Raw genomic sequence first — 23,744 nt, 5'->3', positions numbered from 1 at the left:
CGGTTGTCAGGAGCACAGCGGGGTGTCAGGAGCAAAGCAGGGTGTCAGGAGCACAGTGGGGTCTCAGGAGCACGGCAGGGTGTCAGAAGCACAGCTGTGCAAGAGGAAAGCTTGTATGTGCTTCTATTCTCCAGATCCACAGGGATCACAGAGGGGGAACAGTGGGATTGTCCTAGCAATGGTTGCAGCACTAGTGGGGTTGCAGCACTAGTTCAGCATTGTGGACCCTTCACTGTTTTTCCCTGACATCAGCACTAAGACCCCCAAACTGTAGAGGGAACTTCCTTAAACTGGGCTGAGCTGCGGTTCCCCAGCACAGAAGATGGCCAGGATGCTGCATTGAGGTGTGATATACCTCCAGTGACCATATAGCATACTACAGCCATATTCCATCACTTTATATCAAGGTAAGGTGCCTTGAATTCAACAATTTAGCTGTTACCTGTGGACCCTGAAGACCTGGAATTCCTGAACCTCCTGGAAAGCCACGATCACCCTACAAAACAAAGAATGGTGTTAAATTGGTTGAAATAAAATGTTAAAAATGTAACTTTGCATCTAATGCTTGTAAAATACACAGCCCAAACAAAGGGAAGACTTAAACAAGGTTGTTTTGCAAGAGACATGTATGGCATATTCAAAGGATACCTCTGGGGCCCTGTCTCCAAAATGGTGTTCCCGCTGACGTCTGGCCACCCATGAGTGGAGATGTGGCGACACATGTGCCAGCGCTCTCCATTTATTGCTACACAAGTTCTGAACACAGTAAACAATGTTTGCTCAGTATGTCTGTTTATGACCAAGCTGTCAGAAACACCCTGCATGATGGTGGCAGGAGGGTCCGACGTTCTGTAGTGGGACCTGTGCTCACAGCCCAGCACCATGCAGCCTGACTGTATTCACCTGGAAAGAACAGTATTGGCAGCTCTCACACTGGCACCCCGTGCCCTTCACAGATGAGGGTCACACTGAGCACACGTGTGACAGACATTACAGTCTTCTTGGAGGGTCACTCAATCCTTTTTTTTTTGTAAACAAATAAATAAGACGCTTTCATACCTTTGTCCCATTGCATCCTGGTATTCCAGCAGGTCCGGGTGCTCCATCCTGCCCAGGTAACCCCTGAAATAACAATTTTAATGGTTAAATGGATACTTATCACCAGATAAACATATTAGGGATAATGTAGTGTTGTACTTACAGGCAACCCAGGAGCACCAGGAAATCCCGGAAGTCCTGGAGGTCCCTAAAAAGAGAAATATTTATTAAAAATTCAAGTTAAAGTCTGAGTTCCCTTCAAACTGGTAGGAGAAACTTCATTCCACTCATTCAATGTACGTCCTGATGTGATATCACCACAAATGTTGGGTCTATAAAAATATGACATTAAATAGGATATAAAACTAAAGAGACACACAGTCTAGTTTTATTATTCAGCGACACAAGGTACATACTCTTATCCCTTTGGGTCCGAGTGGTCCTGGTGTGCCATCATCACCCTAAAATCAGAGAGAATTGCATTAATTAAAATCTTATTATTTAAACTTGGAATCTGAAAAAAATGTGAAGCAATGTGTAAATACAATAAAAAAAAAACTGAATGGCAAAACATGCACTAAAAAAAGAAACCCTTATGATTGGGAGCAAAATCACATGACAAAATGAACCTTTAGTCATGGCTGACTATGTGTGCATTTACTGACACCTAGTGGGAAAGTTAATAATTGCACCCTTAATGCCAGTCAGCTATTAGCAAAAGAGCGAAGTAAAACTCGCAGTTACAAAATTAGACGTGTTACAATTTCACAAAAAAAGGCTGGCTTTTGATTTATTCATATGTAACTGATCTTTTTCAAGGATTATGATTAATTGTTACCTATCTGCTACTTATCTTTATTTTTTAAAAGTTGTTATTAAAATGCATGTTTCTATTGCCATCTAATGGTGAAAACAATTATTGCATCTCAGGACTACAAACGTATTGTACCTACAGTACCTATGAGCTGTGTTAGCAAATAAGGGATAGTATATTGTATAATAAGTGTTGTAATTAATAATCATATTGTGGAACAATCAAAAGTCACAATTACTTGACTTTAATTTGTTTGATATTGAACACAAATTTTTTTCTTACCTTTTGACCCCGAGATCCAGGTGGCCCTTCAGGTCCTGGAAATCCAGGTAAACCAAGCTGTCCTTCTAATCCGGGAAGTCCCCTCTCTCCCTATTAAAACAAATAGGTAACAAAGACAACATTTATCTTTACTGTAATGACTTCATGTAACCTGCATACAATTCTATTACAGGCTATAAAAGCTTAAAAAGAAAGCGTGATACACAGTAGAAAATGAGAACTACAGATGCACCAGTCCCATCATCATCATTGCTACATATGTAAAGTAAATAACCGACATTAATGCACAATGATATCATTCTATTATCAGACGCAGGGATGGGGATGAGCAAACTGGGGAATGAAAACTTCAACCGTAAAAGAGCCCTTGAACATGGGGTCCCCAAACACTGGTTGACAGGGGAGCAGAATTATTTTCTGCTTTAATGTAAACTTTTAAAATCTTTACTTTGTCATTTTGGCGCTGATTACATCTGTCAGAATATGGCTAACATGAAGAACTATGCGGTTACAAAGGTAGGTTGAAAGGTCCGATCAGGGTGAGAAAGATTGTGACATATCCAGAGAGGGAGGTAGAAGGCAGAGAAAGATCTGACAATGTTCTTCTGCCAATAAGAGGGGGGACGCGCGGTCAGACATTGAGGTATCTTGTCACACGTGTGGAAGCTCAAGAGGATTTGTCACCAGATTTTACAATACAACCGGCATAGATTAGTAAATAGATCTCTCATACCTGAAGAGACTGGTGTAGTTACTTTGAAAATTCAAGAAATAGATGTATTATTCTGACATTTAGGGTATGCATTTTTGCAGCGTTTTTTTTAATGCAAGTTTTCAGCTGCATTTTACAGTACCAGCAAAGTCTATGAGATTTCAGAAATCTCACGCACACACATATTGGTTTTATTTTCTTAACGGATGTGGAAAACTGCTGCGCTTTTTAAAACTTCGGCATGTCACTTATTTCAGTGCTTATTCTGCAAATTTTGCAGCGTTTTTTCACCCATAGGAAATAATGAGTAAATCCAAAAACGCAGCAAAAAAATGCAGGTATCAGTTTTTCCTTCGTTTTTGGTACAAATACCTAAGGGTATGTTTCCACGGTCAGGATGGCCGGCGGGATTGCCGCAGCGGCGAAGCCGCTCGGCGCTAAGCCCCGCCCCCTTCCTGGGACGCGATCATGCCGGATGTGTTAACTCTTCACATCCGGGATGATCGCTCGCTCCCATAGGGCCCTGTGATATGCCTTGCGGGGACGCTGCGTCCCCGCAAGGTGTACGGACATGCTGCGATCTGAAAAGACGCGCAGCATGTCCGGAGTCGCAGGGCCGCCGCGTGCGGGTTTCCACGCATAGTGGAGACGGGATTTCATAAAATCCCCTCCACTATGCTGGAACATCTGGACGCTGCTTTTTTGACGCTGCAGCTCTGCGCAGCGTCAAAAAAGCAGCGTTTCCTGACCGTGGAAACATACCCTAAGGATGTTAAATCATTATTTTTCTGGGGCCACTAAACTTTATTAATATGCACAAGAGACAAAAACCTCTTTTTGTAAGCAGCTTCTTTACTGCCAAAAGAGCATGTTTTGCCTGCGGAAAAAAATGCAACATGTGAACATAGGCTAAAGGGGTTTTCTGGCTTCAGAAAAGTTCTGTCCTCAAAGGCAGTGTAACATAAAAAAAAACAAAAACAAAGTGATACTCTACCCACCCTTCCCAGGTCCAGTGACGAGTCTCCACTGCTGCCCCGTCTGCGTTTGCTTGCAGAACTGCCATCATATTGATAGCCTTGCCTAGGTTAGTTCAGCTCACAACACAGACTTTGGGTGGACCATGATGTGTGTCAACAGAAAAACCTCTAGTAGAGTGATTTTGTAAAACAAATTATGGTGCAGAGTCCGGCAGTATCACTTTTTTTAAAAAAAAAGTTTAGGTATGCTTTAATGAATCCAAAAAAATACTCATGAGTCCAAGTGTATTCAGTCTCTGCCCACCTGGCCTATTTGGCAGTTGCAGCTTGTAATGAGCAGTGTGAGATATCAGCAGGGAGGAATCCCCATCAGACTAGGGTAAGGTTGAAGGGGAGATTGAGTTAAACTTCTATGAAGGATTATATAGCCATTTTTATTTGGATCTTCAAAATAAATACACCAGCCTCATCAGGTCCAATAGATCTGTTTCATAATCTTTGCATTTTGTATTGTAAATCTGATGACTGATCCACTTTCAGTTTCTTTGCAAAAGAGGAGATTGATCCTTTTTGCAGATAAAGAAATGAAATGTAAAGAATAATTACAATCTTAGTAGTCTGTGAGTTGTTTAGAGTCATTTTGGTTAAGTGTCGCATGTCACCTTCCAGTATAGGTTTCTAACAACGATTTATACTATTTATGAATAAAAATTCCCACCATCTATCATCCGGTGTCTTGTTAAAATGAAGGAGGGCCGCAAAGTGAAATTCCAAATCCATACCATTACCTTGCAGACCAATAGCTGTTTTCTCTTCTGAGCCCCCATTCATCCCCTCCCCCCACCTTGCTCCTAAATGGATTTAAAGAGGACCTGTGAGTAGGTCAAAAGTGGTCAGTTATTGCTCTCATTTCATTCCAGCTGCTCCTCTTAGTATTCTATTTATTTGGGTTTTTAGAATCCGCCATATGGTCCCAGAGATCAAGGCCTATATATTTATTTATTGCTGATTTTTATAATGCAGAGCAGCCTAAAGACACGCCCCTGAGGATCCTGTGGGCCACGCCCCATTATAAAAGTCATAAAAATAAGTTGCAAATAAAAAGGCCCATATTTTTGGAACCATACGGATGTATTTAACCCCTTAACCACAAAGTCTTTCTTGACTAGGCTAAAAAAATGTTTAAATCTGACCAGTGTCACTATGTGTGGTAATAACTCTGGAACGCTTTAACATATCCCAGTGAATCTGATTATTTGTGTCACATTCGACTTCTTGATCGTAGTAAATTTAGGTTCATAATATTTGTGTTTATTTATGCATAAAACATAAAATTTGACAAAAAGTTTTAAAAAGTCGCAAATTGTGAATTTTGAATTTTTATGCCTTTAAACACAGGTCATACCAATAAAAATAATGAATAAATAACATTTATCCCATGTCTACTTCACATCAGCAATATTTTTTAAATGACTTTTTGTTAGAGTGTTAGGGTATGTGTCCACGTTCAGGAAACGCTGCGTTTTTGACGCAGCGCTGAGCCGCAGCGTCAAAAACGCAGCGTCCAGATGTTACAGCATAGTGGAGGGGATTTAATGAAATCCCGTCTCCACTGTGCATTAAAAAACGCATGCGTTTTTCCCGCAAAAACGCACATGTGGTGCGTTTTTTCAGAACGCAGCATGTTGCTACAATGAGCAAAACACGCAGGCACACCGCAGGTGACCTGCCAGTGACCTCAGGTGCATTTTTGGTCAGGATTTTACCTGCATAAAATCCTGACCAAAGCCTGAAGCAAACCTGAACGTGGACATACCCTTAGGGTACGTATCCACGGTCAGGATGGCCGGCGGTATCGCCATTGCGGCAAGGCCACTCGGCGCTAAGCCCCGCCCCCTTCTGGGACGCGATGATGCCGGATGTGTTAACTGTACACATCCGGGATCATCGCCCCCCTCCCATAGGGCCCTGCGTTATGCCTTGCGGGGACGCTGCGTCCCCGCAAGGTGTACGGACATGCTGCGATCTGAAAAGACGCGCAGCATGTCCAGAGTCGCAGGCCCGCCGCGTGCGGGTTTCCACGCATAGTGGACACGGGATTTCAAAAAATCCCCTCCACTATGCTGGAACATCTGGACGCTGCGTGTTTGACGCTGCAGCTCTGCGCAGCGTCAAACAAGCAGCGTTTACTGACCGTGGACACACACCCTATGGCTACTTTCACACTAGCGTCGGGCTCGGCCCGTCGCAGTGCGTCGGGCCGAGGTCCCCGACGCTAGCGTTGTCTCCGCCGCACAACGGGGGCAGCGGATGCATTTTTCCAGTGCATCCGCTGCCCCATTGTGAGGTGCAGGGAAGCGCGGGGAGGTGGGGGCGGAGTTCCGGCCGCACATGCGTGGTCGGAAAAAGCAGACCGTCGGGAGCAAAAAACGTTACATGTAGCGTTTTTTGCTCCTGGTGGACCGCCACAACACGGCGCAACCGTCTCACGACGGTTGCGACGTGTGGCAATCCGTCGCAATGCGTCGCTAATGTTAGTCAATGGAGAAAAAACGCATCCTGCAAGCACTTTTGCAGGATGCGTTTTTTCTGCAAAACGACGCATTGTGACGGATTGCAGTTAACGCTAGTGTGAAAGTAGCCTAAGACGGGTTAAAAGTTTAGCAGCAATTTTTCACAAAACCTTTATTTTTAGGGACCGCTTCACTTTAACAGTGACTTTGAGAGGGCTACAAATCAGAAAACTAACAAAGAAGATGCCATTTTAAAATCTGCACCCCCTCAACATGTTCAATGGTAGTAAGTTTGTTAACCTTGTTGGTGCTTCATAGACATTAATGCAAACTGGAAGACAGAAATTAAACATGACATTTTTTTTTTCCTGCTTCAGAACCAAATTTTTCATTTTCACAAAGGTAAAAGAAGAAAATGGACCCCACAATTTGCTGTGCAATTTCTCCTATGTAAAGTTGCACCCCATTTGTGGTCATAATCTATTATTTGTGCACAAAACAGAACTCGGAAAGAAAGGAGCAGTATTTGCAGTGCAAATTTAGCTGGAATAGATACAATCACACTGCAGAAACCCCCCAAAATGACATTACTCAAGGTCCATGTATGGGTGGGATGAGCATTTTGAACGTACTAGTTAGTGCTTTGCAGAATTTAATTATAATGGGGTGTAAAAAAGAAATATTAGGGATAGACTAAACGGAGTTCAAAGTTACTCCATCTGGCTCATTAGGCCGGGGCCACACTTGTGTGTGCAATGCGAAAAACTCACATTGCACACGCAAGTGTTACACCATCCGGCCTAATAATGAATGTTGCATTGATGGTTTTGTCATAATCAGATATGTATTTACACTGAGGAATTCACAGTCTGAGCTGTTGGGTTTTTCTTATAATTTCTCTCATTGCACTGTCTGATTTGGTGTCGATTTGCTGGGACATCCGTTCCTGGGACATTTTCCACTTGAGAATAATCTTTCTCATTGCAGACATTAGCCTGATTGCTCTCAACCCGCAAACAGCCCAAACGTCTGCTTTCATAGAGGGGGTCAAACTATCACGATTCAGCAGTCACATAATACTTTTCTGCCAAGCCCGGACAACCCCTTAGGCCGGGGTCACACTGGTGACTAAAACGGACGAGTGCAATGCGATAAAAAATCGCATTGCACTCGGACCAATGTTAACATATGGGGCAGCTCCCAGCAGGCGATTTTTTGTCCTCGGTCCGAGACAATAGCAGCATGCTGCGACTGTCACGGACACTCGGCCCACTCTCGGCTCACTCGCACCCATATAACCCCATGGGTGTGAGTGAGACAGCGCACATCACGCTGATATCATCCGAGTGATGTGCGTTATACGCCGACCCCGGCAATGGAGGAGATGGAGAAAGCTGTGCTCCGATCCGCTCTCTGCGAGAGTCTTGGACCACAGACACATGACACTCGGCTCCCACTCGCAGCAGAGCAGGAGCCGAGGGTCATTAGCATATCGCATCCGATGCTCTCTCATCAGATGCAATACACTAGTGTGACCCCGGCCTTAAGCTTTTCTCTAGAAAAGCCCTGAGCAGAACACGGTTTCCGCACAACACGTAAAATACAGACTCACATAAGTAGGTAGTCTGCATTCAGCAGGCAACATTGAGGAATCTGTTCCGAGAGACTTCCATGCAATTTTACTGAACTGTTTCCAGCCATAAGGGGCAAGGTTTCCATAAAACGAATAAGGCTAAGTTCACACTGGGCGTTTTTGCTGCATTTTTTTACTGCATTTTTTTACACTAATTTTCAGCTGGTTTTCACAGAGCCAGCAAAGCCCATGAGATTTCAGAAATCTCACGCACACACTGTTTTTTTGTCATCAGTATTTTGTGCTTTGCATGTTTTTTGGACATAAGGCATGTCACTTCTTTCAACTTTTTTTTAGCGTTTTTCATTTTCACCCATTGACTTGAAAGGGTAGTAAAAAAAATGCAGCAAAAATGCAGGTATCAGGTTTTGCTGCGTTTTTTGTGCCAAAACCTGATTCAATAGAATAGGACTTTTTTTTCAACACTAAAACTTTACCAGCATGCACAAGAGACAAATCTAGCATGCCAAAACCACGGCAAAAAAAACGCATCAATAACGCAGCACAAAATGATTTTTTCTGCAGCTTCCTTCCTGCCAAGAGATCAGGTTTTGCTGCAGAAAAAAAACCAATACGCCCAGTTTGAATTTACCCGAAAGGGTGCAGAATTACACTCATTCAATACCTGCCAGTCACTTCTATGGAAGTCACAAAAACAACATAGCGGAGTTGCATTTGGCCATTTCAGTGGCTTCACCTCCAGTGGTCAGAGACTGAAGAGAGGTTTTCTTGTCTCAGCCCGAGGACTCATTTAGACACACATTTTTATGTTTGTTTGCTTTTTTTTGCATATGTGAAAAAAGGACAATTTTTATCATCGTGCCAATTGAATCTTAAGCCATTTTTGTTTGTGTCAATTTTCACTGTAGGCGTACCATCTGTTTTTCTTTTTTGCAAAAAACTAATTTCAAGCTTCTCGTATCCATGAAAGGGAATGTGTCGCCAGGCTTTTGCCACTCAATCTGAGAGCAGCATAATGTACAGTAGAGAGACCCTGATTCCAGCGGTGTTACTGGGCTGCTTGATGTAGTTTTGATAATTAACCACTCCTTTATCAGCAGAAAACTTATCACTTGGGGACTAATAAACCTGCTGCCATGTAGTCCTCCATTGTCCATGTTCTTTGCATAACCACGCCCAACCAATGATTGGCAGCTTTCTGCCTATGCAGTGTACACAGAAAGCTGTCAATCAGTTGTGTGGGCACGGTTATACAGGGCTCAGTATTTAGAGATCTGCTAGAAAACAGTGATTATATTAAAACTGCAGCAATCAGCCCAGTCACTGATAACTTTTATCAACTTTTTTTTTCTTACAGTCACCATTTTGTGCAGCACACCGTGTGGCATAAATAATGTGTAACCTCTCAGGGCAGGTGCAGATGACCATATTATTGCTCCGAGTGCGATCCGACAAAACATCAGATCACGCTCGGACCAATATTATTCTATGAGGCTGTGCACGTTTTATTTTTTACTTGAACCGAGCGGATCTGAGGAAAAAAAATAGCGGCATGCCCGAGTTTGATCCGATATTCAGACAGCAAATGGCCAGGGAAGTCAAAGAATGAGGAAAACATTGGACTGCACTCGGGTTACATTTGAGTGCAGTCTGATTTGCATGGATTGACACAATGGAGAAGATGGGAGATTTTTTTTTCTCCATCTTCTCCTCATCCGAGATAATTAGATCACACTCTGATCACACTAATCAGAGTTTGATCAGAGTGTGAGTTGCATAGCTGACCCGATTCACTTGGATGAGAGAAAATACGACTGTGTGACCCTACCTTTAATATCAGTATGGTTAGACCAAATATGACAGTAAGTTTAGATTTCTTTTTGCCTAATTTTTAACTCTGTTGCATAATATAGACTTGTGTGTGTGTCACCATATGCTTAAAGGGAACCTGTCATCAGAAAAAACACTATTAACCTGCAGATATGGGGGGGGGACGGGGGGTAATATTCAGGCTAAGGGCTTGTTTCCATTTGCGAGAAACACGTCCGTGTCTCGCATGTGGAAACCAAGCTCTGGCGCCGGCACTCCAGAGCAGAGCGTGCGGCTCCATGTGTTCCTATGCGGCCGCACGCTCCGCTCCCAAGTGCCGGCACCAGAGCTTGGTTTCCACATGCGAGACACGGACGTGTTTCTCGCAAATGGAAACAAGCCCTGAGGGTATGTTTCCACGTTCAGTTTTGCTTCAGGCTTTGGTCAGGATTTTATGCAGGTAAAATCCTGACCAAAACTGCACCTGAGCTCACTGGCAGGTCACCTGCGGTGTACCTGCGTGTTTTGCTCATAGTAGCAACATGCTGCGTTTCGAAAAAACGCACCACGCATGCGTTTTCGCGGCAAAAACGCATGCGTTTTATAACGCATAGTGGAGTCTGGATTTCATAAAATCCCATCCACTATGCTGTAACATCTGGACGCTGCGTTTTTGACGCTGCAGAAAAACGCAGCGTCAAAAACGCAGCGTTTCCTGAACGTGGAAACATACCCTGAGGGTATGTTTCCACGGTCAGGAAACGCTGCTTGTTTGACGCTGCGCAGCGCTGCAGCGTCAAACAAGCAGCGTCCAGATGTTCCAGCATAGTGGAGGGGATTTGATGAAATCCTGTCTCCACTATGCGTGGAAACCTGCACGCGGCGGCCCTGCGACTACGGACATGCTGCGCGTCTTTTCAGATCGCAGCATGTCCGTACACCTTGCGGGGACGCAGCATCCCCGCAAGGCATATCACAGGGCCCTATGGGAGAGAGCGATCATCCCGGATGTGAAGAGTTAACACATCCGGCATGATCGCGTCCCATTAAGGGGGCGGGGCTTAGCGCCGAGCGGCTTCGCCGCTGCGGCGATACCGCCGCCCATCCGTACCGTTGAGACATACCCTTAGGGTATGTGTCCACGTTCAGGATTGCTTCAGGATTTGGTCAGGATTTTATGCAGGTAAAATCCTGACCAAATCTGCACCTGAGGTCACTGGCAGGTCACCTGCGTTGTCCTTGAGTTTTTTCTCGGGTGTGTCGCATGCGTCTTTTACTGCATAGTGGAGACAGGATTTCATGAAATCCCCTCCACTATGCTGTAACATCTGGACGCTGCGTTTTTGACGCAGCGGAAAAACGCAGCGTCAAAAACGCAGCGTTTCCTGAACGTGGACACATACCCTTATAGTGTTACTAACCTGCCTGGCCCCTGCACTTAGCCAAACGCTTCGGAGAGAAAATTACCTTTAGGGTATGTGTCCACGTTCAGTTTTGCTTCAGGCTTTGGTCAGGATTTTATGCAGGTAAAATCCTGACCAAAAATGCACCTGAGGTCACCTGCGGTGTTCCTGCGTGTTTTGCTCATAGTAGCAACATGCTGCGTTTTGAAAAAACGCACCGCATGTGCGTTTTCGCGGCAAAAACGCATGTGTTTTTTAACGCATAGTGGAGTCGGGATTTCAATAAATCCCCTCCACTATGCTGTAACATCTGGACGCTGCGTTTTTGACGCTGCGGAACAACGCTGCATCAAAAACGCAGCGTTTCCTGAACGTGGACACATACCCTTATTCTCCCCAGGAGCATTCAGTTTCAGTAATGGGGCACGGCGTCGGTGCGGGTTCAGTCACCGCTTTGAGAATACAGTGCGGCATCTGTAACCAAGCCCCCGACCCTGACTGACAGCCGGCCTCAATCCAGAGGGACTGTCTCTTTAATATTTAGTATTCATTCTCTTTAGTAGAGGGTATACGTGATCATCCAGTCACTGCAGGAAGACGCTAATGGCTAGTGGCTAATAGTGTGCATGCTATTAAAGAGAAATGAATATTCACTGCTCCACATGCCCATAGTTCCGGCGTGGAGAGCAGTGAGCATTCCGGCAGCTGTCCTCGGCTTGTAGGCAGCGCATGACGTCACTGCCATGCGCTGCTTACAAGCATAAAGCAGCTGCTAGCATTACAACAGAACGCTGCGAGGGAGCGCAGGGACGGTAAGTAGAATGGTTTATGGTTTTTTTTATGTTTTTCTTTTTTTATGCATACCAGGATGGGGATGGAGGCCATGAATACTAGATTAGGGATGAGGGGGCCATGCATACCAGGATATAAATGAGAGGGCAATGCATACCACGATGGGGATGAAGGGACCATGAATACCAGGATGATGATGAGGGGGCCATGCATACCACAATGGAGATGAGGGGTCCGTGCATACCAGGATAGGGATGAGGGGGCCATGCATACCAGGATAAGGATGAGGGGGCCATGCATACCAGGATAGGGATGAGGGGACCATGCATACAAGAATAGAGATGAGGTGGCCATGCATACAAGAATAGAAATGAGGGGGCAATGCATACCACGATGGGGATGAAGGGACCATGAATACCAGGATGGTGATGAGGGGGTCTTGTATACCTGGATTGGGTACATATGTATACCATGATGGGGGATATTAGTACAAAATTGACCACATTTTTTGCTTCAATTTTTTTTTACTATTTTTCTCCTCTAAAACCTAGGTGTGTCTTATGGTCCGGTGCGTCTTATAGTCTGAAAAATATTCTTCTCTTTTTCCATTAGGTCTATGATATTACATAATTAAAAATGGACTAGTTGAATCCTTCTTAGCTCTATGTAGAAACAGGAGGTCAATTTTAACTGTATAAGTCATGAGTCACTGCAAAAGTCTCTATTAGGAGGGAGCAGCTGAGTCAGGAGGTGAAGAGGGGAATGAAAAATGCAGGGACAAGAGACTGGAGCCTTGGAAAAGTTCCCACGCTCGAGTTCATATGAGGACATCCAGCAGAGGGCGCATCACCGCAACTCAAGGTAAGTACAGATCATCCTGCTTTCCTTTCAGTACCCGGGGGTTTATAGGCACGAGCGAGTGCTTTAGCACAGCTCCTGGCTGTAAAATGATTTAACCCCTTCAGATGGATTTACTTCGTGGGACGTGACAGATCATCTGAAGGTATGTATATTGTTGGTTTATTATTTTTCAGAGCAAGGGTCTTCAGGTGGATTGAGAGAGCAATAAAATATTAAAACAACCTGTGTGTTTATTTCATTAAAATACTTTTTAATAATGTGTGTGTTTTTTTAACCCTTTCATACAATTGGATTAATAATGGATAGGTGTCATAATTGACGCCTCTCCATTATTAACCTGGCTTAACGTCACCTTACAATAGCAAGGTGACATTAACCCTTCATTACCCCATATCCCACCGCTACACGGGAATGGGAAGAGAGAGGCCAAGTGCCAGAATAGGCGCATCTTCCAGATGTGCCTTTTCTGGGGTGGCTGGGGGCAGATGTTTGTAGCCAGGGGGGCCAATAACCATGGACCCTCTCTAGGCTATTAATATCTGCCCTCAGTCACTGGCTTTACCACTCTGGCGGAGAAAATTGCGCGGGAGCCCACGCCAATTTTTTCCGCCATTTAACCCTTTATTTTAGCAGCTACAGCGCCCAAATTTTGCACATACACACTACTAACATTAGTAGTGTGGAATATGCAAAAAAAAAAGGGGATATGAGATGGTTTACTGTATGTAAACCATGTCTCATCCTGTCGGGTTTGGGAAGGAGAAATGAAAAGCCGGCAATTGAATTACCGGCTTTTCACATATATCGCGCTGAATTAAATATAAATACAGAATATATATATATGTGTCTCAATGACATATATATATATATATATATATATATATATATATATATATATATATATACTGTATATATGTTTTAACGAACATTTGAGCACATAAATCCATTAGATGTCGGTTTTGCAAGCCTGCGAGAAAATATCGCAGTACGGATGCCATACGGATTACATACGGAGGATGCCATGCGCAAAATACGCTGACACACCCTGCCTACGGATGACATACGAATCACTATTTTGGGGACTTTTCTGCGTATTACGGCCGTAAAAAACGGACCGTATTTACATACGCTGAGTGTGAGGCCGGCCTTAAGGCACCTTTTGACATTTATTATGGACTATTGTTTGTGAGTGGGGAATTTTCTATTACCGTAGATATTTCTGGCGTCCTCTAGACGGCATTTTGCTTTTTTATTGTTGTTTACTGCCTTTTTGGTCTGAATAAAAATACTGATTTTAATATATTGTGTGGGATCTCTTCTTTGTCCCAAACATTTAATGATGTGGGATTTTGTTGTTGCATTTTGATGAAGTGCCCTAAGCATTATTGGACACATGTTGATCATAATATGATGACTGCAATATATTAAGAAGAAAGAAACGTTGATGGGAGAAGTGCGTATTTGATGCTTAGGGCTCATTTCCACTTGCAAGAGACAAAACGGTCCGATTTACGGAGCGAAAAAACAGAGGTAAATCATTCGATTGTCATGCGAGTGTCATGCGATTTTTTATCGCAACATCCGTATGACATCCGTATGACATCCGTATTGCTGTCCGATTTTTACGCACCGGTGTCCTTTGAAAAGCTGGCAAATCAGTGCTGTGTACAGTAAAATCAAACTGACAGGTTAGAATAGAATAGATATATACACATAGAATAGGTATATATACATATATATATGTCAGTGAGACACATATATATATATATATATATATATATATATATATATATATATATATATATATATATTTATATTTAATGCAGCGCTAGATAGCTTAAAAGCCGCTAATTCAATTGCCGGCTTTTCATTTCTCCTTCACAAACCCGACAGGATATGAGACATGGTTTACATACAGTAAACCATCTCATATCCCTTCTTTTATTACATATTCCTCTTCACTAATGTCAGAAGTGTCTATGTGTCAAATTTGGGGGCTCTAGCTATTAAATTAAAGGGTTAAATCGCAGAAAAAAATGGCGCGGCTCCCGCGCAATTTTCTCCACCAGAGTGGTAAAGCCAGTGACTGAGGGCAGATGTTAATAGCCTAGAGAGGGTCCATGGTTATTGCCCCCCCCCGGCTAAAAACATCTGCCCCCAGCCACCCCAGAAAAGGCACGTCTGGAAGATGCGCCTATTCTGGCACTTGGCCACTCTCTTCCCACTCCCGTATAGCATTGGGATATGGGGTAATGAAGGGTTAATGTCACCTTGCTATTGTAAGGTGACATTAAGCCAGGTTAATAATGGAGAGGCATCAATTATGACACCTATCCATTATTAATCCAAAAGTAGGAAATGGTTAATAAAACACACACACATTATTACAAAGTACTTTAATGAAATAAAGACACAGGGTGTTGTAATATTTTATCATTCTCTTAATCCACCTGAAGACCCTCGTTCTGTAACAAAGTAAAAATAAAAAACAATATCCCATACCTTCCGACGATCAGGTCACGTCCCACGATGTAAATCCATCTCAAGGGGTTAAATCATTTTACACCCAGGAGCTGTGCTAATGCAGTGCTCGTGGCTGTAAAACCCCGGGGAATGAAGGGAAAGCAGGGGAATGTCCTGTAGTTTCCTTGAGTAGTGGTGATGCGCCCTCTGCTGGATGTCCTCATATGAACTCGAGCGTGGGAAAACTTTAACGAGTCATGCAATATGACTTAGGGCTGTCCCACACGTCCAGATAATTCCGGTACCGGAATAAATCGGTACCGAAGTTATCCGTGTCCGTGTGCCTGGGAACTCACGTAGGCCATACGTGCGGCACACGTGTGCCGCCCGTATGGTGAGTGGGTACCACACGGAGCGTGTGGTACCCACGCGTGTGGTACCCTGCATCGCGGATTCATATGTTCCCTGCAGCAGCGTTTGCTGCAGAGAAAATATGAATAAGGCCGGCGTCACACTCGGCGTAAGACAATACGGTCCGTTTTTTACGTCCGTACTACGGCCGTAATACGGAGAAATGTTCCCAAAATAGTGATCCGTAGTCAGGGTGTGTCAGTGTATTTTGCGCATGGCATCCTCGGTATGTAATCCGTATGGCATCCGTACTGCGAGATTTTCGCGCAGGCTTGCAAAACCGACATCTAATGGATTTATGTGCTCAAATGTTCGGGAAAACATGTATACAGTATATATATATATATGTCATTGAGACACATATATATATATTCTGTATTTATATTTCATTCAGCGCGATATCTGTGAACAGCCGGTAATTCAATTACCGGCTTTTCATTTCTCCTGCACAAACCCGACAGGATATGAGACATGGTTTTCATACAGTAAACCATCTCATATCCCCTTTTTTTTTGCATATTCCACACTACTGTTAGTAGTGTGTATGTGCAAAATTTCAGCGCTGTAGCTGCTGAAATAAAGGGTTAAATGGCGGAAAAAATTGGCGTGGGCTCCCGCGCAATTTTCTCCGCCAGAATGGTAAAGCCAGTGACTGAGGGCAGATATTAATAGCCAGGAGAGGGTCCATGGTTATTGGCCCCCCCGTGGCTAAAAACATCTGCCCCCAGCCACCCCAGAAAAGGCACATCTGGAAGATGCGCCTATTCTGGCACTTGGCCACTCTCTTCCCACTCCCTGTAGCGGTGGGATATGGGGTAATGAAGGGTTAATGCCACCTTGCTATTGGAAGGTGACATTAAGCCAGATTAATAATGGAGAGGCGTCAATTATGACACCTATCCATTATTAATCCAATTGTTGGAAAGGGTTAAAAACACACACACACATGATTTAAAAGTATTTTAATAAAATAAACACAGCGGTTGTTGTAATAATTTATTGTTCTCTCAATCCATCAGGAACACCCTCGCTTGGAAAAATAATAAACGCACAAGATACATACCTTCTGGTGAACCGTCTCGTCCCACGAAGTAATCCATCTGAAGGGGTTAACTAATATTACAGGCAGGAGCCCTGCTAAATGCAGCTGTGCTCCGTGCCTGTAATCCGCGGGTGCTGAAAGGAAAGCAGTGATCTGTACTTACATTGAGTCGTGGTGATGCGCCCCTGCTGGATGTTCTCATGAACTACAGCCTGGGAACTTTTTCCCACGCTCCAGGTCATATGAGGACATCCACCAGGGGGCGTATCACCGCGACTGAAGGAAATGTAGGTCAATGACCTACATTTCATTCATTCGCCGGGGATTACAGGCACGGAGCACCGCTGCATTTAGCAGGGCTCCTGCCTGTAATATTAGTTAACCCCTTCAGATGGATTACATCGTGGGACGAGACGGTTCACCAGAAGGTATGTATCTTGTGCGTTTATTATTTTTCCAAGCGAGGGTGTTGGATTGAGAGAACAATAAATTATTACAACAACCGCTGTGTTTATTTCATTAAAATACTTTTAAATCATGTGTGTGTGTGTTTTTAACCCTTTCCAACAATTGGATTAATAATGGATAGGTGTCATAATTGACGCCTCTCCATTATTAATCTGGCTTAATGTCACCTTCCAATAGCAAGGTGACATTAACCCTTCATTACCCCATATCCCACCGCTACAGGGAGTGGGAAGAGAGTGGCCAAGTGCCAGAATAGGCGCATCTTCCAGATGTGCCTTTTCTGGGGTGGCTGGGGGCAGATGTTTTTAGCCACGGGGGGGCCAATAACCATGGACCCTCTCCTGGCTATTAATATCTGCCCTCAGTCACTGGCTTTACCAGTCTGGCGGAGAAAATTGCGCGGGAGCCCACGCCAATTTTTTCCGCCATTTAACCCTTTATTTCAGCAGCTACAGCGCTGAAATTTTGCACATACACACTACTAACATTAGTAGTGTGGAATATGCAAAAAAAAAGGGGATATGAGATGGTTTACTGTATGTAAACCATGTCTCATATCCTGTCGGGTTTGTGCAGGAGAAATGAAAAGCCGGCAATTGAATTACCGACTTTTCACTAACACCGCTGCGTATTTCTCGCAAGTCACACTGCAGGTCCGTGTGGAATCCGTATTTTTCTCGCCCCCATAGACTTTCATTAGCGATTTTTTTTGCGCAATACGCTGACAAACGCAGCATGCTGCGATTTTGTACGGCCGTAGAAAGCCGTATAATACTGAACCGTAATATACGGCTAATAGGAGCAGCCCCATTGAGAATAATTGTGCCGTATGTAATGCGAGTTTTACGGACGTAGTTTCTGCGCTCTTACGTCCGTAAAACTCGCCAGTGTGACGCCGGCCTAATAGTGTTTAAAATAAAGATCTATGTGTCCGACGCCCCCCCACCCCCTGTGCGCCCCCCCCGCTGGTCAGAAAATACTTACCCGCCTCCCTCGCTGCTTCCTGGTCTGGCCGCGGCTTCTAGTGTATGCGGTCACGTGGGGCCGCTCATTTACACTCATGAATAAGCGGCTCCACCCCTATTGGAGGTGGAGCCACATATTCATGAAGTGTAATCGGCGGCCCCACGTGACCGCATACAGTAGAGAAGCCGCTGCCAGACCAGGAAGAAGCTACAGCCAACAAGGGAGCGGGTGAGTATTTTCAGGACAGCGGGGGGCGCACAGGGGGTGGGGGGGCGGCGGACACATAGATCTGTCTTTTAAACACTATTATTCATATTTTCTCTGCAGCAAACGCTGCTACAGGGAACATATGAATCGCGGCTTCAGCACCATGTGGGGGGGACAGCGCTTACTGTAGCGCTGTCTCCTGCACGCACACGGACCCCAGACGGAGAATGTCCGTGTGAGGTGCGTGTTTTACACGGACCCATTGACTCTATTGGGTCCGTGTAATCCGTGCGCTCCCACGAACACTGACATGTCTCCGTGTTTGGCACACGGAGACACGGTCCGCAAAAAATCAATGACATCTGAACAGATGCATTGATTTTTATGGGTCTACGTGTGTCAGTGTCTCCGGTACGTGAGGAAACTGTCACCTCACGTACCAGAGCCACTGACGTGTGAAACCGGCCTTAGGCCGGGATCACACATGTGAGAAATATGTCCGAGTCTCGCATGGTAATACCCGGCATTGCCGCCGTCACTCAGGAGCGGAGAGTGCGGCTGCATAGCAATACATGGAGCCGCACGCTCCGCTCCAGAGAGACGGCGGCAATGCCGGGTATTACCATGCGAGACTCGGACGTATTTCTCGCATGTGTGATCCCGGCCTTAGGATAAAAGCCAAATCAGTATCTCAATTCACAGACATGGTGTTTCGGGCTGTAAAGATGGAAAGATGGTAGCAATTAGCACTAAATAAAAAGGCAGAATACTCTGAGGAACAGTGGAAAACTAAGATAAAAAATGACCCCTCTTGACCTTAACACTAATTGCCAGAAGTAGAGAAGAGTGGATAGCTTTGTGCAACCCCAGTCTACAGTCCAGATCAGATTTCTTTAGCCGTGGACAGGAGCTGCGCACATTTCCTGAGCTTCCATTTTGTTTTTTTTACAGTTCAACCCCTTCCCTCTGTGTTCATTTTTTTTTTCGCTTTTGTGTTTTCCTCCCCTTCTTCAAAGAGCAGTAATGTTTTTCATTTTCCACATAGATGTATGACGGCTTGTTTTTTGAGTGAATGAGTTGTACTTTTGGATAACACCATTCATTTTACCATGTAATGTACAGGAAACGTTAAAATTATTCCAAATGCTGTGAAATGGCAAAAAAAACCTTTCCCCAACAATTCCAGCATTGTTTTTTTACGGATGCGGTAGGGAATGTTTTTATGACATTCATTGTACAGTAAATATTATGTTCAATATCATTCTTTAGGTCAGTAGGAGTACCATGATATCAAACTTTTCACTTTTTATTGCATTTTTAGAGCGGATAAAAAAACGGTCCATTTGTTTTCTCGTACACCAAAAAAAACGGACACTTCAGTGAGACCTAACTGTGATGCAGTGTTTCTGATCGACATTCTTTACGTAAAGCAGCCTCAAATAATCACTTCATCAAAAATGCAAGACTTGTACAATGAAACGTGTGCTAAGCATGCTGCAACTGAGCACATGCTGCAACTGAGCACATGCTGCAACTGAGCACATGCTGCAACTAAGCACATGCTGCAACTGAGCACATGCTGCAACTGAGCACATGCTGCAACTGAGCACATGCTGCAACAGAGCACATGCTGCCTCCTGTCTGATTGATAGCATGACAGCAGAATAAGCACACCGCCCAGTACCTGGCATCAACAAGCCTGTGCAATAGCGCATGTCTCCTGTCTGATTCTGGACTAATAAGTGATAGCTGGACAATTTGTAAAAACATATAATAATTAGATATATTACACATGCATTAAACAGAGCACAACTCCATTAAAATATGTGTATTAAGGGTGGAAAAGTGATGTGTAATCGCGTTACTGAAGGCCCAGGCTCGGGATTTTTAATAGGTTAAAAACGTCCCAGGGGGTGACAGATTCCCTATAATATTATAGAGTAGGTTTTTGAACAGTTCTAGTGGTTAGGGCTCATTTCCACTTGCGAGAGACAAAACGGTCCGATTTACGGACCGAAAAAACGGAGGAATATCATGCGATTGTCATGCGAGTGTCATGCGATTTTTTTATCGCAACATCCGTATGACATCCGTATGCTGTCCGATTTTTACGCACCGGTGTCCTTTGAAAAGCCGGTAATTCTGCGCGATGTACATACTGTATATATATATTTAATGCAGCGCTAGATAGCAGTAAGCCGGCAATTCAATTGCCGGCTTTTGCTATCTCCTTCACAAACCCGACAGGATATGAGACATGGTTTACATACATTAGCTCTGCTAACGCAGTCGCTCCTGTCTGTCAGGCTATGTCTCCACGTTCAGGATGGCCGGCGGTATCGCCGCAGCGGCGAAGCCGCTCGGCGCTAAGCCCCGCCCCCTTTCTGGGACGCGATCATGCCGGATGTGTTAACTCTTCACATCCGGGATGATCGCTCTGTCCCATAGGGCCCTGTGATATGCCTTGCGGGGATGCTGCGTCCCCGCAAGGTGTACGGACATGCTGCGATCTGAAAAGACGCGCAGCATGTCCGGAGTCGCAGGGCCGCCGCGTGCGGGTTTCCACGCATAGTGGAGACGGGATTTCATAAAATCCTATCCACTATGCTGGAACATCTGGACGCTGCGTGTTTGACGCTGCAGCTCTGCGCAGCGTCAAACAAGCAGCGTTTCCTGACCGTGGAAACATATCCTAAAACTTGGTGAATGAATGGAATGCAGGGGAATGTCCTGTAGTTACCTTGAGTCGCGGTGATGCGCCCTCTGCTGGATGTCCTCATATGAACTCGAGCCTGGGTGTAAAATGATTTAACCCCTTCAGATGGATTTACATCGTGGGACGTGACCTGAACGACGGAAGGTATGGGATATTGGTGATTTTTTATTTTACCTTTTTTACAGAACGAGGGTCTTCAGGTGGATTAAGAGTCTAATAAAATATTAAAACACCCTGTGCGGTTATTTCATTAAAATACTTTGTAAAAATGTGTGTGTTTTATTAACCATTTCGCACAATTGGATTAATAATGGATAGGTGTCATAATTGACGCCTCTCCATTATTATTCTGGCTTAATGTCACCTTACAATAGCAAGGTGACATTAACCCTTCATTACCCCATATCCCACCGCTACACAGGAGTGGGAAGAGAGTGGCCAAGTGCCAGGAAAGGCGCATCTTCCATCTTCTTCGCATGGTGCGAGTGCTGTGCGATTTTTTTCTTGCACCCATTGACTGGCATTGGCGAGTCTCGTCTGAGAATTGCAGCAATACGCAGCATGCTGCGATTTTTTCCTCAGTCCGATTTCGGCTGAGAAAAAAAATCGCAAATGAAAAGACACCTATTGAATAACATTGGTCCGAGTGCAATCCGATTTTTTATCGGATTGCACTCGTCCGTTTTCCTTGCAAGTGGAAATGAGCCCTAAGTCACAAACTCAGCTCTGCTACAATAAAGGGAATGCATCACCTACCAGTATATATTTCAATCATTAAAATTAGATATACAGTGTGTCCGTAAATTCATGGTGCACTTTTGACCAGCTACTGGAAAGCAACAAAAAAACGATAGAAATGTGAAATCTGCTTCAAATAAAAGAAAAACTCTCCCATTTTCATACCTATTCAGTGTTGTTCGATGTGGGCTCCATTTGTTGCCCTACACACATCCAAACGATAGTGCAGTTCTTGCCACACACGGGTAAGGACGTCTGGTGTAACAGAGTGAATAACTGATTCTCTGTTTTAAGTGATTAATGTCGTTGATACGTTCAATGTACACATATGTTGCTTCACATAACCCCAAAAGTAAAAGTCTAAAGGCGTCAGATCCGGGGATCGTGGTGGCCACGGCTTGACAGAACCCCTGCCTATCCATTGCTGGGGTAATGTACTATCGAGAAACTCACGAATAATGGTGGCGTAGTGTGGAGGAGCGCCGTCTTGTTGAAAGATGACACCTTCTGGAAATTGTGGCACTGCATACAATTCCATCATGTCAAGATACGTGTCTGCCGTCACAGACAGCTCCGCAAAAAAAAATGGGCCTATCACCTTATCATGCATCAGGCCACACCACACATTCACTTTAGAGGTGTTACGTTCGTACTCAACGTAGGCATGAGGATGTTCAGCAGCCCATATTCGGATGTTATAGCGATGAGCATGTCCACAGATATGGAAGGTTGCCTCATCGCTAAACACAATCTTCTGAAAAAATCTTGCATCATTGTTGATCTCATGAAGCATATCTGTAGCAATTGCGCATCGTTTGGGTCTATTCGCCGGTTTGATAGCGTGCAACAGCCGCAATTTGTACTCGGTAAAACGAGACGTTTCTTTAACACCTTATGAACTGTAGTCTTGCTTAGGTGTAATTGTCGAGCACACGCATGCACAGATTTTTTAGGGCTCCTTAGGCCGGTTTCACACGTCAGTGATTCCGGTACGTGAGGTGACAGTTTCCTCACGTACCGGAGACACTGACACACGTAGACCCATAAAAATCAATGCATCTGTGCAGATGTCATTGATTTTTTGCGGACCGTGTCTCCGTGTGCCAAAGACGGAGACATGTCAGTGTTCGTGGGAGCGCACGTATTGCACGGACCCATTAAAGTCAATGGGTCCGTGTAAAACACGGACCTCACACGGACATTCTCCGTCTGGGGTCCGTGTGCGTGCAGGAGACAGCGCTACAGTAAGCGCTGTCCCCCCCACATGGTGCTGAAGCCGTGATTCATATGTTCCCTGCAGCAGCGTTTGCTGTAGAGAAAATATGAAGAATAGTGTTAAAAATAAAGATTTAGGTGTCCGCCGCCCCCCCACCCCCTGTGCGCCCCCCCGCTGGTCAGAAAATACTCACCCGCTCCCACGTTGGCTGTCACTCCTTCCTCTCTGCCCCGCGCCTCCTACTGTATGCGGTCACGTGGGGCCGATCATTTACAATCATGAATAGTCGGCTCCGCCCCTATGGGAGGTGGAGCCACATATTCATGACTGTAAATGATCGGCCCCACGTGACCGCATACACTAGAAGCCGCGGCCAGACCAGGAAGCAGCGAGGGAGCGGGTAAGTATTTTCTGACCAGCGGGGGGGCGCACAGGGGGTGGGGGGGCGGCGGACACATAGATCTTTATTTTTAACACTATTCTTCATATTTTCTCTGCAGCAAACGCTGCTGCAGGGAAGATATGAATCGCAGCTTCAGCACCATGCAGAGTGGGTACCACACGCTCCGTGTGGTACCCACTCGCCATACGGGCGGCACACGTGTGCCGCACGTATGGCCTCCGTGAGTTCCCAGGCACACGGACACGGATAACTCCGGTACCGATTTATTCCGGTACCGGAATTATCTGGACGTGTGGGACAGCCCTTAGGTAGCTATCCC

The 23,744-nt window shown here is 44.8% G+C and overlaps 1 protein-coding gene across 1 annotated transcript in view; it reads right to left on the bottom strand.

Moving 5' to 3' along the window:
• Window positions 1-23,744, bottom strand: part of COL4A5 (collagen type IV alpha 5 chain) — a 254,829-nt gene that overhangs the window by 108,421 nt on the left and 122,664 nt on the right. The window contains exons 3-7 of the mRNA XM_077285140.1: window positions 2,135-2,224; window positions 1,455-1,499; window positions 1,202-1,246; window positions 1,060-1,122; window positions 443-496 (exon numbers count right to left, since the gene is read on the bottom strand). Of these exons, the coding sequence (XP_077141255.1) occupies window positions 443-496; window positions 1,060-1,122; window positions 1,202-1,246; window positions 1,455-1,499; window positions 2,135-2,224 (297 nt within the window). The remainder of the gene's footprint in view (window positions 1-442; window positions 497-1,059; window positions 1,123-1,201; window positions 1,247-1,454; window positions 1,500-2,134; window positions 2,225-23,744) is intronic.

This window comes from Ranitomeya variabilis, chromosome 2 (genome assembly GCF_051348905.1).
Source record: "Ranitomeya variabilis isolate aRanVar5 chromosome 2, aRanVar5.hap1, whole genome shotgun sequence".
NCBI lineage: Eukaryota > Metazoa > Chordata > Amphibia > Anura > Dendrobatidae > Ranitomeya > Ranitomeya variabilis.
This window is presented reverse-complemented; position numbering and strand designations above follow the sequence as displayed.